At 39.4% G+C, this 14,458-nt stretch overlaps 1 protein-coding gene across 1 annotated transcript in view; it reads left to right on the top strand.

The window, feature by feature from the left end:
• Nucleotides 1-6,876: 6,876 nt before the first annotated feature.
• The window catches only part of LOC149258729 (beta-adaptin-like protein A), a 343,309-nt gene continuing 335,727 nt past the window's right edge, over nt 6,877-14,458 (top strand). Inside the window, exons 1-2 of the mRNA XM_089416053.1 lie at nt 6,877-7,096; nt 7,179-7,695. Of these exons, the coding sequence (XP_089272179.1) occupies nt 7,044-7,096; nt 7,179-7,695 (570 nt within the window). The 5' untranslated portion in view covers nt 6,877-7,043. The remainder of the gene's footprint in view (nt 7,097-7,178; nt 7,696-14,458) is intronic.

Here is a 14,458-nt window from a genome sequence, read left to right on the forward strand (position 1 = left end):
GCTCCTGTTGCAAGGTACTTGTCAATCAGATCTATATTGGCATTATCAACACAGATGGGTTGGAAGATACATCAGATGAATGTGAAGACAACCTTCCTTAATGGCATGATTAAGGAAGAGGTGTACATAGAGAAACCTGAAGGTTTTGAGACCTCTGACTAGGAGTCACATGTGTGCCAGCTCAAGAGAGCATTGTATGGGCTAAAGCAAGCACCCCATGCTTGGTACACCAGGATAGATAACTACTTCATCGGGTTAAGCTTCACGAAGAGTGAAGCAGATGCAAACCTATACCACAGTGTTGGAAGGTAAATTGTTGATCATTGCACTTTATGTTGATGATCTCATACAGACAGGTGATGATCAACTGATCAAGTCTCGCAAGGAGGACCTTGCAAGAGAGTTTAAGATGAAGGACATGGGGCTCGTGCATTACTTTTCTTAACATGGAGGTATGGTAGGGAGATGGGGAGTTGTTTGTGTCTCAGGGCAAGTATGCCAACAAGATACTCAAGATATTATGCATGGAGAGAAGTAGACCCATGGAGACTCCTTTTGAAGGTAATTGGAGGAAGGAGGATGCTACTTCTGGGGAAGTAGTGGAAGCTACTGTTTATAGGTAGCTTGTGGGTTCACTCATGTACTTGGTGAACACACAACCAAATATGTGCTATGCAGTCAACCAACTTCGTCAAGTGATGGTTAGGCCTACCAAGTTGTATTGGAAGGCGATAAAGCGTGTGTTGAGATACCTCAGGGGCACTTCTCAGTATGGTTTATGGTATATACAGATAGAGGGAGTGAAGCTTCAAGGCTTCACTGATGCAGATTGGGTAGGGAGTCCATCTGACAGGAAGAGCACATCAAGAGGGATCTTCAGTATTGGGTCAGCAACAGTTTCTTGGTACAACAAGAAACAAAGATCGGTTGCACTCAATTCGATAGAGGTAGAGTACATGGTTGCGATTCAGGCAACATGTGAGGCCATCTAGATGAAGAAGATCCTTGTTGGTTTGTTTGGTCAACAAATGGATCCAACTGTGATTTACTGGGATAATCAGAGTTGTATCAAACTATCTTAAATCCAATTTTTCGTGATCGGTCCAAGCATATTGATATCCGATATCATCATCTCAAATTGTGTATTGAGGTGGATTATGTTGTTAGAGTACATTCCCACGGAGGAGCAAGATGTTGACATTTTGACAAAAGCATTATCAAGATGTAAATTCGAGTTTCACAGAGACAAGATCGGGGTAGCTGATAATCCCTTTCTTGTTGAGAGGGAGTGTTGAGAAATGGCAACGAGAAATTCTAGTTTAATTTGTCCTTGAATTAAACTAAGAATTAAAATCGAATTCTATTCTCATAGCAACTTGTAAATAGTTAATTAATTTTAATTAATATTAGCTTAGGAATTTTGAGTTGGAAGTCCTTCTGTGGTCATGTATATGTTCTCCCTAAAATTTAGGGGTCCAGTATGAGTTTAAATTGAAGTGGAAATTAGATCACTCAGTTTACTGAGTTAAGTTCAGTTAAATTTGTTCCAAACTGTTTGTGGAACTAATAGAGAGTTAACAGTGAGTTGGTGCACTAGTTCATCCACGGGTGCCACTCTAGTTAATTGAAGATTTCCTCATCAGAAACTCATGCATGTCGATTCTGAGAAAGACCCAATTGAGACTAGAGTGTAGGGACAATGTACTATTAATTGCATTATTTACTGGAGTGTAAATATCATGCATGCATTAGAGATTGATCCTATGTTTGGATTCTGCATTTTTGGAAGCATGAATTCCCTTTAAATACAGGCTATTCATCCTAGGAATTACGCAAGATATTAGGGGCTTGGAGAGCTGCAGAATTGGTTAAGTTTTGGCCAAGAGCTAGCTTGTGAGCTGAGATAGTTAGCATACTTGTGTGGAATTGTTTTAGTGAGAACAAGATTTGTATCTTCACTCGTATTTTTGATATATGCAATATAGATAATGGGGTTTTGAGCAGTGGCTTTCCCCAGATACATCTTGTGTTATGTGCCATTGATTTATCTTCTTCTTGTTCATATTGTTTTCATCGATCTATTGGCTTCCGCTGGTTGAAAGTAGAAGTATATTATTGTCCTGTGCTTTAGTACATTGCATGAGCAAGAATTTACAAGATTTTCTACAATCTCTTCATGGGGCAAGTGAGAAGACCAAAGTAATTTGCACGATGAATCAATACTCCCTGAATTCTATAGAGAAAAGTCAACCGAGAAAGAAGTTGAATTCTACCAATGTGTCGTCAAGTGTTGTTGCTGCTATAATACCCTCCAAAATTTTGGCCTATACCCAATTTTAGAGCTTTCCTTGATCTTGTTGGTTGTTTTCACAAACTTTGAAACTCATTTCATTTGTTTTCTAGAATCTCGTGTTCCCCTTTGCAAGATGGGAAAAGTGTCGTCTTTTAGCATGTTAGCTGTTGTATCCTATGTATAAGTCCGTTCTGGTGGTTCTAAGAGGTCATCTGTGTGCAAATGAGTTGTTCTAACCTTGTAACTACTTGCCACACTCATTTCCAAAGTTTTGAGCATTGTCGCACAAGTGTCGTAAGGGTCGCCGCAAAATACATCTTTGGTCTCGCACTTGTCGTAAAGTTGTCGCACTGAGGGAAATGCTTTGTTTGTGTGTTTTGATGATCTATCTTGTTATGTCATCAAGTATTCTAAGTGTGTGATCACAGTCAAAGTTCATCACTGTTCATATCGATCTCATTGATGCCACACTTAGCCATGTTCAGAAAAAAAAACTTCTTGACCGGGCAACCTAGCTTCACCGGACCTCCCTTGAGTTGTGCACTACACAGTCTCAATCCTCTAGTTGTGACCTTGCTGCTTGGCACTGTGCAATGCACAATTCCTGCCTCCCAGGACTGTTGCACTGCACAATTTTTGTGCCCAAGCCCCGACCTTCACCTCTAGAATTGCGTAGTCATTCCTCCCAATCCGACCTCCATTATACACTGTGCAATCACAAGCCTCAAGCGCATCCCTTGAGCCCTTGAAAACCCACAGTATCCTTGCTTCACTTGTCTCCCAAAACTGCATAGTGTGTCTTCTCAGTGCTCATTCCCTCAACCTGTCCCACTAGCTTCCAAAATTGTGCAGTCTTGACCCCCCAACTCAGCTTAAACTGCACACTTTGCAAACCTCAAGCCTCCAGCTCATTCCTTGAGCCTTTGAAATGCACAGCTTTGTAGCAGCCCAACATTGCTTGACTATTAGAACTACGCAGTGAGCTCTCCTAGTGCCCATCCCTTCAGCCTGTCCCACTGGCTCTGGAAACTGTGCAGTCTTGTCTCTTAGACTTGCTTGAATTGCAGACTGCACAGTCTTAGGTCTCAATATTTTCACCTGGTTACTAGAACTGCACACTATGCAGTCACTGAGTCCCTCTTCCCAACATGTCACGTGTTCTAGGCTCCGTTGGTGGAATAGAATGCATCATCATAGATTAGGGGATTTTTTGGATTGATGTTGTCTCATCTTGAGTGAATTACAGGAACATGTAACCTATCATGTTATGAAAAATGATGAAGAAGGAGAAGGAGGGAAGCAAGATTAAAGACTCTCTTGTAGCTGAACTTACAAGTTGATCAATCAAGAGAAAGCGAAGGGACACTAGTGTACGACCACTATCCAATACTTGAGACCATTGAAGATTCCTTATCACAAAGCCATGCAGAGGTGAAAAAAAGCATCTTCAAGAAGACACCCAACACTTAGCAGTAACAGTGGCTTGACATTGCCACATCATCGAGCAGTCCATGTCAACAGTGTCATGTCATGAGTGGTCATATGCCACATCACTATTGTGGATCAGGTATATTGTATTCAAAATGTATTATAAAGTGAAAGTCCAAAGGACACACATGGAATGTAAAGAGTCATGTAAGTTGAAAATTCATAGGAAGTCCAACAGTCATGAGGGTAGTCAAAGAGTCACCCTTGGTTATATATACTCCCTCATTGTATGAGCAAAGGACTTTTCACCTTGACTCCTCTCGTAAGGCATTAGAGAGATAATATATTTCTTTGAGGAGCAAGGAGTGGCTCCAATGCTCCACTATTGGAGCTAATGATGTACATTGTAAACATGTGTCGTGGAACTTTTACTTAATAAAAGAAACTTTCAAGGCCAACACGTTCTTCATGCATGGATTATGAATGTTTGTAAGACTATTCTGCGAATGCTTATATTTCATGTTTTCTTTCACATGTGCTAAGATAGTTGATCTATTTCAGTTGTTTAAGTACTTATCTTATTGAGAATATGTTGTAATGGTTGTCATTGCTATTCCATCCTTGTGGACTATTCCGTAGGATATTAGACATATCTTTCTTCATTCGTTGGTTGTAACGACTGTCGCATCCTCTGTGGACTATTCTGCTAGATGTTAGATGGATCCTTCTAGTTCATGCGTGTCTCTTCTTGGGTGGTACTACTACCTCTCATTTAGAAGCTCACTTTAATCCCCTCCCAACAGTAGAAGAACCTTGACACATTTACAACTGAACACTCACCAGACACACCTTCTTGGAACTTCACATCGGGGAGACCCCTTGGTTGACGAATTTCCAGTATCGTCAACACCTTTACAACATCCTTCTCCCACGGGGCTAATTGTTGTGCATTAGACTGTTGGGGTTTTGCATTGTCAGTTTTAACATATTCTAACACACCATTATCATCAAGTACTGCTTCCATTTGATTCTTCGAGGCTATGAAATTCAAGCTACCCTCTAGGGAATACTCCAATCTTAGTCCGTTGAAAGACATTCTCCTCATCTTGGAGAAAGACTGCTGCATTGAAGTTGCAAATTTGAAAATCTTGAGGGACAAGTTTGAAATACTGGTTCTAATGTGATTTCAGGGCTCTAATACCATGTAGAAATTTGATAGAAATTGCAACTGCTCAAGTTTTCAAACTAAAAACAAGAGACACAATTCTACTTTACTAATATGCGGAATGGAAATCACAGTTTAGAACAACATGCATAGACATGTAACAAGCAAAACTCCAAGTACACAATGATTTCTAGGGGAACTCAACTGTGAAAAACCCCTCAAGCCTCTTGCATTAATCAGTTGAATACATAAACTATTACAATTGCTTGCTCTAATTCTCAGCACAACCTGCAAAAGAATAAATGTTCTCTCTACTGAATGAGAAACTCTGGCCAAAACTTAGCAAATTATCTACTCATCCAGCCTGCTATTTCCTTGCGCAAATTCGAGCCCCTAAACAATAGGGAAGTCCCTATTTCCTTGCGCAATTCCCAAGGAATTGATCTCGTGACTGCATGCAACAACTTTACACTAAACTAGTATACAACTCATGTTACACTGGCTATTTGTCCTCCACCTCAACTGAGTAATTAAAATTCCATGCATGCATGAGCTATTTCGAGTTGATTGATCAATTAACTGATAGATCTTTGACTTAGACTGTTGTCCCACTGTAGAACTGACCTTCAACTGAATCCATCAATAGTTAGAGGCCAATTAAATGAATACAACTGAAAATAATTGAACTAGATTGCTAAAATTTAGCAATCAACACATGCATAACTGAACTCCAAGCCTCTAACTCGAATTTATTGAGCTAACTGAGTGACAAGAGCCATGTCACACTAGTTAACTGCCTCCAAGTTGTCCCTTTGATCTGGAAATTCAATTTACTCAATTTGACTAAGGCTAAAGCCATATTGAGCCTTTCTTGCTACATTTATTAACATCAAACAAGTATGCTAACAGAGGGTGCAAATTAGATATATGTGAATTAAAGATTAATGGCCAAATAAGGCTTGCTATAATTCCCTAATGACGAATGAAGTTCATTAAAAAATTTCCCTAGTAACGTTATGTGTTGTAAATTTTTGTGTTTTGTTGGGGTAGTTTTGTAAGACATTCACCTATAAAACCCTTATTTTATTGCTAAGATATTTTCCTTAGTGAAATCATATATATATATATATATATATATATATATATATATATATATATATATATATATATATTTGACTAGGGGAATCAACCACTGGGTTGGTTTCGTACTCGTGTGACACAAGGTTGATTCCAACTGCTACCACTATAACCCCTAAGTGCCTACGTAACCCCTTTCACAAACACAAGATAGTCAGGGGATTTGAACTCGAATCTCTTCGATCATAACGCTTCAATTTACATGGGCTTGCTAGTTGAGTTGCCGCTGAGGTTGAAATCATATATTCCTATTGGAAATGAGAAAACAATCTAATTTTTTTTGATTAATTAGCTCTATAATGCCCGATGTATTTGTTGTGAACCATGCACATAATTATATAATATAAATACTATTTTTGGTTCAAAAAATATTCAAATTGATTTTAATGCAATTAAAATCTACCTCACCGCCCTTGTCCATATGCAGACTCAAATCATTTTTTTCTTTTATGGTTTACCATGGTGAATCAATAACTCATTGGAGTAATTTGGGGAGGCCCAAGTTCAAACCTAACGATTGCCATTATAACACCAAGGGTATATCCAACAATCCGTAAAATAGATATACTAGGAATTTATGAATTAACAAAAGTCAAAACTCCATAAAGATAAAAAAGCCAAAAATCCATAAAGATAAAAAAACCTGATTCTTAAACTTTATCAAAATAAAAAATAAAAAATAAAAAATAAAAAATAAAAAATAAAATAAAATAAAATAACACTAAACTTGAAAAATAAAATAACACTAAACTTGAAACCCGAAGAAAAAAACCAATAAACTCAAATCAACTTAAAATGACGAAGCCCCCTCCCAACGGCCCTCGTTTTAAGACAATATTGCTTTAGCTTCTTTACACAGTATTGTTTTATGTTTCGGCTCATTCGTTTTACCCACACTCATGATAACTTCAAATGTAAATAAAGGTATCGAAACCTTGGTCTTTTTCCTATTTCAATCTGCAACCTCATTTTCTTCTTCGTTTCTGTATTCTCATCACAATACGATACGAGGAGGAAACCATGGCTCCCCATACTCAATCTCAGCGCCTGCCACCTCCATCGCAACCTTCAGGGTAAGTTCACAATTTGCCTAAAACTCCCTTCAATTTGATCACCATCATCGACTGTAAATTCAATCAAATCTCAAAATTGCAGGAAAGGAGAAGTAGGGGAGCTGAAAATGCAGCTGAGACAGTTAGCTGGGAGCAGAGCACCAGGAGCGGAGGATCTAAAGAGGGAGCTATACAAGAAGGTCATATCACACATGACCGTAGGGATCGATGTCTCATCCCTCTTTAGTGAAATGGTCATGTGCTCTGCAACATCAGATATTGTGCTGAAGAAGATGTGTTATCTCTATGTGGGGAATTATGCAAGGGTTCATCCTGATTTAGCCCTCCTCACCATTAATTTCCTCCAGAAGGACTGCCAGGATGATGATCCCATGATCAGAGGGCTTGCTCTTAGGAGCCTATGCTCTCTCAGTGTCAAAAATCTCGTTGAATATCTCGTGGGTCCTCTGAGAGCGGGACTTCAGGACAGTAACAGCTATGTAAGGACAGTAGCAGCCATTGGTGTTCTCAAGTTATACCATATTTCTCCCACCACGTGCACTGATTCTGACTTCCCCGTGGCTCTGAAGGCTCTTCTACTTCATGATCCTGATGCTCAGGTAAACTCACTGACGTTTGTGGATCCTCTTGTCACTGATTTGTTCTTCTCTTCATTAGGCATAATATGTCTCAAATGCACTTTGAATTGTAATTTATTGGAAATGCTTCGAGAAACATGCCTTGAGGTGCTGCACCTCGTAGAGTGGATTTCGTATCCTGGACTTATATTAGGTTTCATCAATTTCAAACACATTGCATCTGGGTGGGGAGACCACAACAAGAATGGAATCTTGGTGGATAGCTTAGCACTTGTGAACATCATCAACTATATCAGTGAATCAAGTTCCGCTAGTCAAATTGCACTATGTTTTTAAAATTTTAAAGCTGCACATTTCCGAAAAGAAAGATTCGAAGCTACAGAGCCCAACTTTTCTAAGCAATTTGGGTTTCTTCAAGTTTTCACAATATGGAATTAGTATGAGGTTTTGGCTAGGGAAGCCCACCGGCGTAATTCTTGCGGTGCAGAAGCAGCTCAGAGAGCAGGATCCGTGAGATGCTGATATAGTTAGGGCTGGAAACAGAAGGCTTAGGGTTGAACTTATCTATATAATTTCAGTCCCTATGATATCTTGATCCAGTTCCTGTCTGTGGGAGGATTTTTATGGTGCAAGAGTGACTTCATGTACTTATGTTCCAGCTGCACCTTCATCAGCAATTAAGTTTTGGAAACCAAGAGGTTTGGTTTGTGAGATGAAAATGATTTGTTTGTTCTATGGATACCTTGATACTAAATGAGGTTTGGAACTTTGTGGTGGATATTGTTACATTATCAGAAGTGAAGCTTGGGAACTGGGAGATGTACTCTCCGGGGTAGATTTAACTTGTTAATTTTCTAAGACTTTTTAGTGCCATCACCTGAATCCTCACCTGATTATGTTTTGAACTGGAGAATAACCTTCACTTCAAAATTTGAATGTATTTTTCAAGTTATAGAAACCGTTTAATCCAAACTATCCCTGCTATACATATATTTAGTTCCTTTTATTCCTTGAACCCAACTATGATCTAGTCATGCTTAGAGAAAAAAAAAATGCATATTACAAGATTAAATCCTTTTATTATTCAAGACAATATCAAACAGCAGATGAGCTGTTGCCACAACATGGATAAAGGTTTAGCAATACTGTGCCAAAAATTGGAAATGAGATACTGTTAATTTTAGGTATGTTCTATGCTTAGAGCAATTTATTTCAATTTTCACAGTTAGCTCAATATCTTTTCTAGATTAGCAATTACATCAGCATTAAAGTAAACTGCAGATAGAACATAAACATAAATCGCAGAAGACAAGCTAAGACAAGAGGACACAAGATGTGGCGCTAGCCAGGGACAAACCCCAATGTGGGGAAACCCTTGATCAATTCTTCTTATATGTACTTCAATAGTTCAGCAGAGAGAGAGAGAGAGATAGTACATTTAAATAGACAACACTTTGACTTATCTAGATAAGAGCATAGATCATCTCTAAGAAGATGATACATGAGATCAGTTGAAGACATGCTGCTTCCACTGATTCTCCAAGGTGACTCCTTCACCTATCATTGTGCTGCATCTCGTCATCATGCTGCACTTCACCGTGCTGCACCCATCATCATAATGCTGGACCTCATGACCATGCTGTACACATCATATTGCTGCACCTTATGCTGCACTGCTGTCCCATGTGTCATTGTTGAACCATGTTGTCATACAACATGTCTCATGTGCTTGCAGCACCATGCTTGCCACTGCTATCCATGTTGTCCATGCTAATCATGCTGCACCATGCTGTCCATGCTTGCCATGTTTGCCATGCACCATGCTGTCCATGCTTGCCATGCTGCACCATGCTTGCTGTCCCATTGTGCCACTGCTGCACAATGTCATTGCTGTCCCATCATTGTTCTGTCTCATCATGCTGCTGTCCCATTGAACATTGCCTTAGCATTCCTTTGCTGTCCCATTTACTATGCAACTGTCCCTTGCCACTGCTGCCTAGATATATTGCTGTAGCTGCTGTCCCTAACAGTCATGCTATACCTTGCTGCTGTCCCCTTAGTCTTGCCATACCTTGCTGCTGTCCCATGTGTCTTAGCAGCACCATGTAGCCCAGCTGTCCCATTTACTAGCACTGTTGTCCTGGGCATGTTTGAGCCCTCAAACTCTCCATGTTGTCCCTGTTTTGAGGTGGTTAGGACTGCGGCCTACCACAGTCCCACGCTGTCACCTACAACCCACCTTTTCGCTGCCCCAAACAACCCTTCTTCAACTCGGCCTTCCCTCGGCCTCCTTTCAGCTGCTCGGTGCCTTGTTTTAGGCCTTAAAACAGTCCTCCCTTTCAGCCGCATTAGGCCTGCGGCTAGGGCACCATTGGTATGTTTAGGACAGCGTCTATCTTCATCTTAATAGCGGCTAGGATACCCTTGAGATAGCGTAGGTTGGGGCTGCCTTAGGATAGCGTTAGGGCTGCCTTCTTGGACTGCGTTAGGGCTGCCTTTAGGACAGTGTTAGGGCTGCCTTAGAACAATGTTTAGGGCTGCCTTTAGGACAACATTTAGGGCTGCCTTAGAACAACGTTTAGGGCTGCCTTTAGGACAACGTTAGGGCTGCCTTAGAACAACGTTTAGGGCTGCCTTTAGGACATCATTAGGGCTGCCTTAGAACAACGTTTAGGGCTGCCTTTAGGACATCGTTAGGGCTGCCTTCCTTGAGCTCCTTTAGGTCAACGCATAGAACCTTTCCATCGCTTCGTTAACTTGCCTTCTTTGCTGCGGCTAGGGTAGCTTTTTTTCCTCCAACGTCTAGGGCTTCCGCTCCTAGATTTCTCTTCCACTAAAACCCAAGACAAGTGGAGAGAAATCAAGATAGAAGTGTGTGTAGAAATGACTATCAAGTCACCTTTTTTATATTAAATCGTGGAGCACATGTGCGGGTTATTTGGTCGCTAGCCGACCTTGACGAATTGTCTTATAACACAATTAAATTCGTAACTCCATGAATACTTATCGGAATCGAATGATCTTTAGATCAATCCTACACCTATCAATGAGAGGGATCCCAGAAAAATATCAGCTGCCATAAATAAGATGACCCACATGGAGTTTGGACCTAGTTGCCAATTTTAACAGATACCTTGAAACCATTCTACCAGGGATCCTCGTGTGTTACGATATGGAGCTTTTGATACATATCTATGGAATGCCCTTGTGTGGATAAGCACAAGAGAACCCTTGACATCGTTAACAATGAACATACACTTCATAGGCATGACTGATATGAAGAATAGGCACTAAAGGACCTTATGGAGGGAGTGCTCAAAAAATCTTCGAACCCTGCATTTGATGATGGAAGGGCTGGCCCTACTGTGAGGGTTTCCAAAATGAAGGAAAACTTGAAGGATAATGATAATTTAAGTTGTTACGAGGTCAATCTCAACCTAAATTTTAAAAAATTATCATAACTTTAAGTTGCACAAGAGTTGGCCTTGTTTCAATAGTGATAAATGATCATAAGTTAAAACATAAGTGGAAGAAGTGTTGAAAATAGTAGTGAGAAAGGTCCTTCTTTGACTTGTGCCTTAGTAAAAGAGACCGAGAAGTAGTTTTCCTTAGCATGCTCGACTTCCTAAAAGTTAGGACAAGTTCCTAAAATTTAGGACAAATTCCTAAAAATCAGGGCGAATTCCTATAAGTTAGGACAGTTCATGAAGCAGTTCGATTGATGTGCTGGAGTGGGAGGCTCAGTTGTTGTCTCCTAGTGCGAGTTATCTTTGGAAAAAGACAAGTGAGTGAGTCTCAAGTTCTAAATTTGGGCAGGACGAGTTACATGAGTCAGTTAGACTCAGTTAACTCAATCAATCACCAGTTCGATTTCCAGAAATAATAACTTGCCAGATTTAGCCTATTCAAAAAGCTTATAAGGAGGACCAAGGCACAAAATTATTCAATTGTCTTGTGAGCACGAGTTGGTGAGACAAGGCAATAGAGAGTACGAGTTTGTGCAAGAGCTTGTGGTGGGAAGGCAGATTGATAGAGGATAATTCCTTGAGGAATGAGCTAGAATTTTGGAGTAATTGCTAAATAATAGGAGCCTCTATTGCACTAGGATTTAGGAGAAATCAGCTCAAGGAAATAGGAGCTGAGCCAGGCAAGGAAAGGAAGAAGCAGGATAAGGTCTTGCAAGGGTGTTTTAGCTCAGTACAAGCAGAGAAAACCAGATTGGTTTCTGGTGAAACAGGACTGTGTTGTAAGAGATCCATTGTTCTAAATTTCTATCAATAAAATTCTCAGTCAAGCAGAGGGTTTTCTTAGTTGGATTGTGTGACTGTGTTTATTTTTGTTCCTATTCCGCTGCAAATTAAGTAGAGAAAATTCTATGTCTTGGGTTGCAAGTTAGTTTCAGATTTGTTCATTCAAGCAGATAGAATTTTCGTGGATTTTCTACAAAACGTTCATTAATGAGACATTCATGAGGAAAAGAGGCGCACTAGGGATGAAATTTCTCTCTTGTGATGTGTGTCCTAGTCTAGAGGGTAGCCAGGTGTCACTTAAAGAATGATCAAGTAGGAGGGGCTAGTTAAGAAGGTGCCCTAATTAAGGGCTAAACTAGGGATGAAGGCTGTAAATGCTTGAAGAAGGAAGGTGCAAAGGCGTGAAAGAAATATGAAGATGGTCCAAGGGCTTAGTTGAAGATATAGCTAAAGCAAAAGGAAGTTTAAGGGCATCTTCTATGTGAGGTTCACCATTTCTCATTCTTCATGGCTGAATTTGATTGTGAAATTATACTTGTACGATATGTTGTAAGGACCTTTGTTTGAAGGGTCTTTTTACTCCCAAAGAAGGGCCAAGGTTGAGGTTAGTGTTGCGGGGGAGCCCCCCCCCCCTCGATTCCGCTCCTAATCCGCGCTCCCGGCGGGAGCGGGTTGGGAGCGCGCTCCCGAAATCGCTCCCTAAATTTTTTTCCGCTCCCTTCCTTTTCGGGAGCATTTTGCCTTTTTTGCAATTTTCTTTTTGTAGTAATGTTCGAAATGCAATTTTTTTTGAAAGAAACAAATAATTTTTGAGTGGGGCAGCTTAATGATCAAGTCTAGGCCCTAGTATTGATATGCTATTCATGGTAATGTTAAATTCTTAAAGTAAAAGTGACATTCTCCTTAATCTTCATTTTCATCCTTTTACTTAAATTTTTAACATTACCATGAAATGACTCAGGATGTTTGAGAGTGGTTCCGGCCTCATTGGATTTCATATGGAGAAAGTAGAATTTTAGATTTCATTCAAAATCCAGCAGACTTATCAGTTTTTCAGGATTTCAGGATTGGGGGATTGCAATGTTTCCATTGAATTTTGTCATGTATTAGGGTATGGAACTCGTATTTAATCAAGAGCACCAATCCCTCTATGTACCTTAATGTTAGTGACATTGGTTGTTGAACTCCTCTATCATGACCCTCCTAAAAATGTACGCATCGCTCAAACAAAATCTTGACTTGACATGCTATGCTTTTTCTATCTTATGTTAATGCTTAGAGGGTGATATTAATGACAAAGATCCCTATACAGATACAGAGGTAATGACAAAGATACCTCTGGATATTAATGCTTAGAGGGTGATATTAATGACAAAGATTCTGATTTTCCAACAAGACTAAAAAATTAGACATTTCTCGTGGTGGCAAGAGGCCCAAGCATAAGAAATAGATAATAGATTTACTTCTCTTTTCTAGTTTCTAGTAGCTTTTATAACTATTGACTCTTTCATATTTATTATGATATTTTTTTAAACAATATATGACAATTTAAGTTTGAAGTTGGCAATTATAACTCATTAGTAATGAATTATGAATATGATGATGCTTCATGAAAGTTGAAAGTTGTTTCATTTCATTTCATTTTATAACATTTCATTTCATGTTAGATATTATTTGTTGTAATGGTTACACTTAGCTTACAAGTACAACTTTGGTGATCAATGATGATAAATGTTATATATATTGAATTGAAAGCATGAAACTTTAAGATTGATGAATCATGAGACTCAATATGTTGTATGTTACTATGTTACGAACTTGTGGACGTGGTTGATGAAGATTATAACTTGTAGATGATTGTTGTTATATGGTTCAATCTATGTTTTTTATATCTAATTCATTATTCTACATGTTTTTGTTGACATATATGTATCAAAAAATAAAAATTATAAAAAATATATATATTATATAAAAAACGCTCCGGGATTCGCTCCCAAACCGGGAGCTTCTGAAAATGTCGCTCCCACTCCCGTTTTCGCTCCCGCTCCCCGCTTTCGCTCCCGCTCCCAAGTTGAGGTTAAACCTTTCTTGTCTTTTGTTGCTTTGTCATTGATCAATATGTAAGGTTAACTGCTGTCATTTCTGTTCTTATGAAAGGTTGCTGCTGTCTCTATTGTTCATGATAAACATGTCCTTACTACTGTGTTATTTTTATTGTCTAAGAGGTGAGGCACACCTTTGGAAGTGCCCTCCTCTTAATTTCTGTACATTGAAATCAGCACACGTGGTTGATTATATCATGTTATTAACATCAGGCCTCCATTTATTCATATTACAAACCCTCTTGAATTTGGACCTGGACTCCATTACCCTAACTAGATTTAAACTGGTCTATACTTTCACCTATTTACCTCAAGGCATATCATAAATCTTTCCAATGGTTTGCCCCTTGTGCTAGTGAAGAGCCTAAAGTGAGAGGAAGTGTTGTTTAGGTGACTTTGGGCAAGCTTCCTGAGTTCTACCCAGGGTTGCAC

The sequence above is a fragment of the Pinus tabuliformis genome, chromosome 6, assembly GCF_031772625.1.
Source record: "Pinus tabuliformis cultivar Carrire ecotype Pingquan chromosome 6, CPIR1, whole genome shotgun sequence".
NCBI lineage: Eukaryota > Viridiplantae > Streptophyta > Pinopsida > Pinales > Pinaceae > Pinus > Pinus tabuliformis.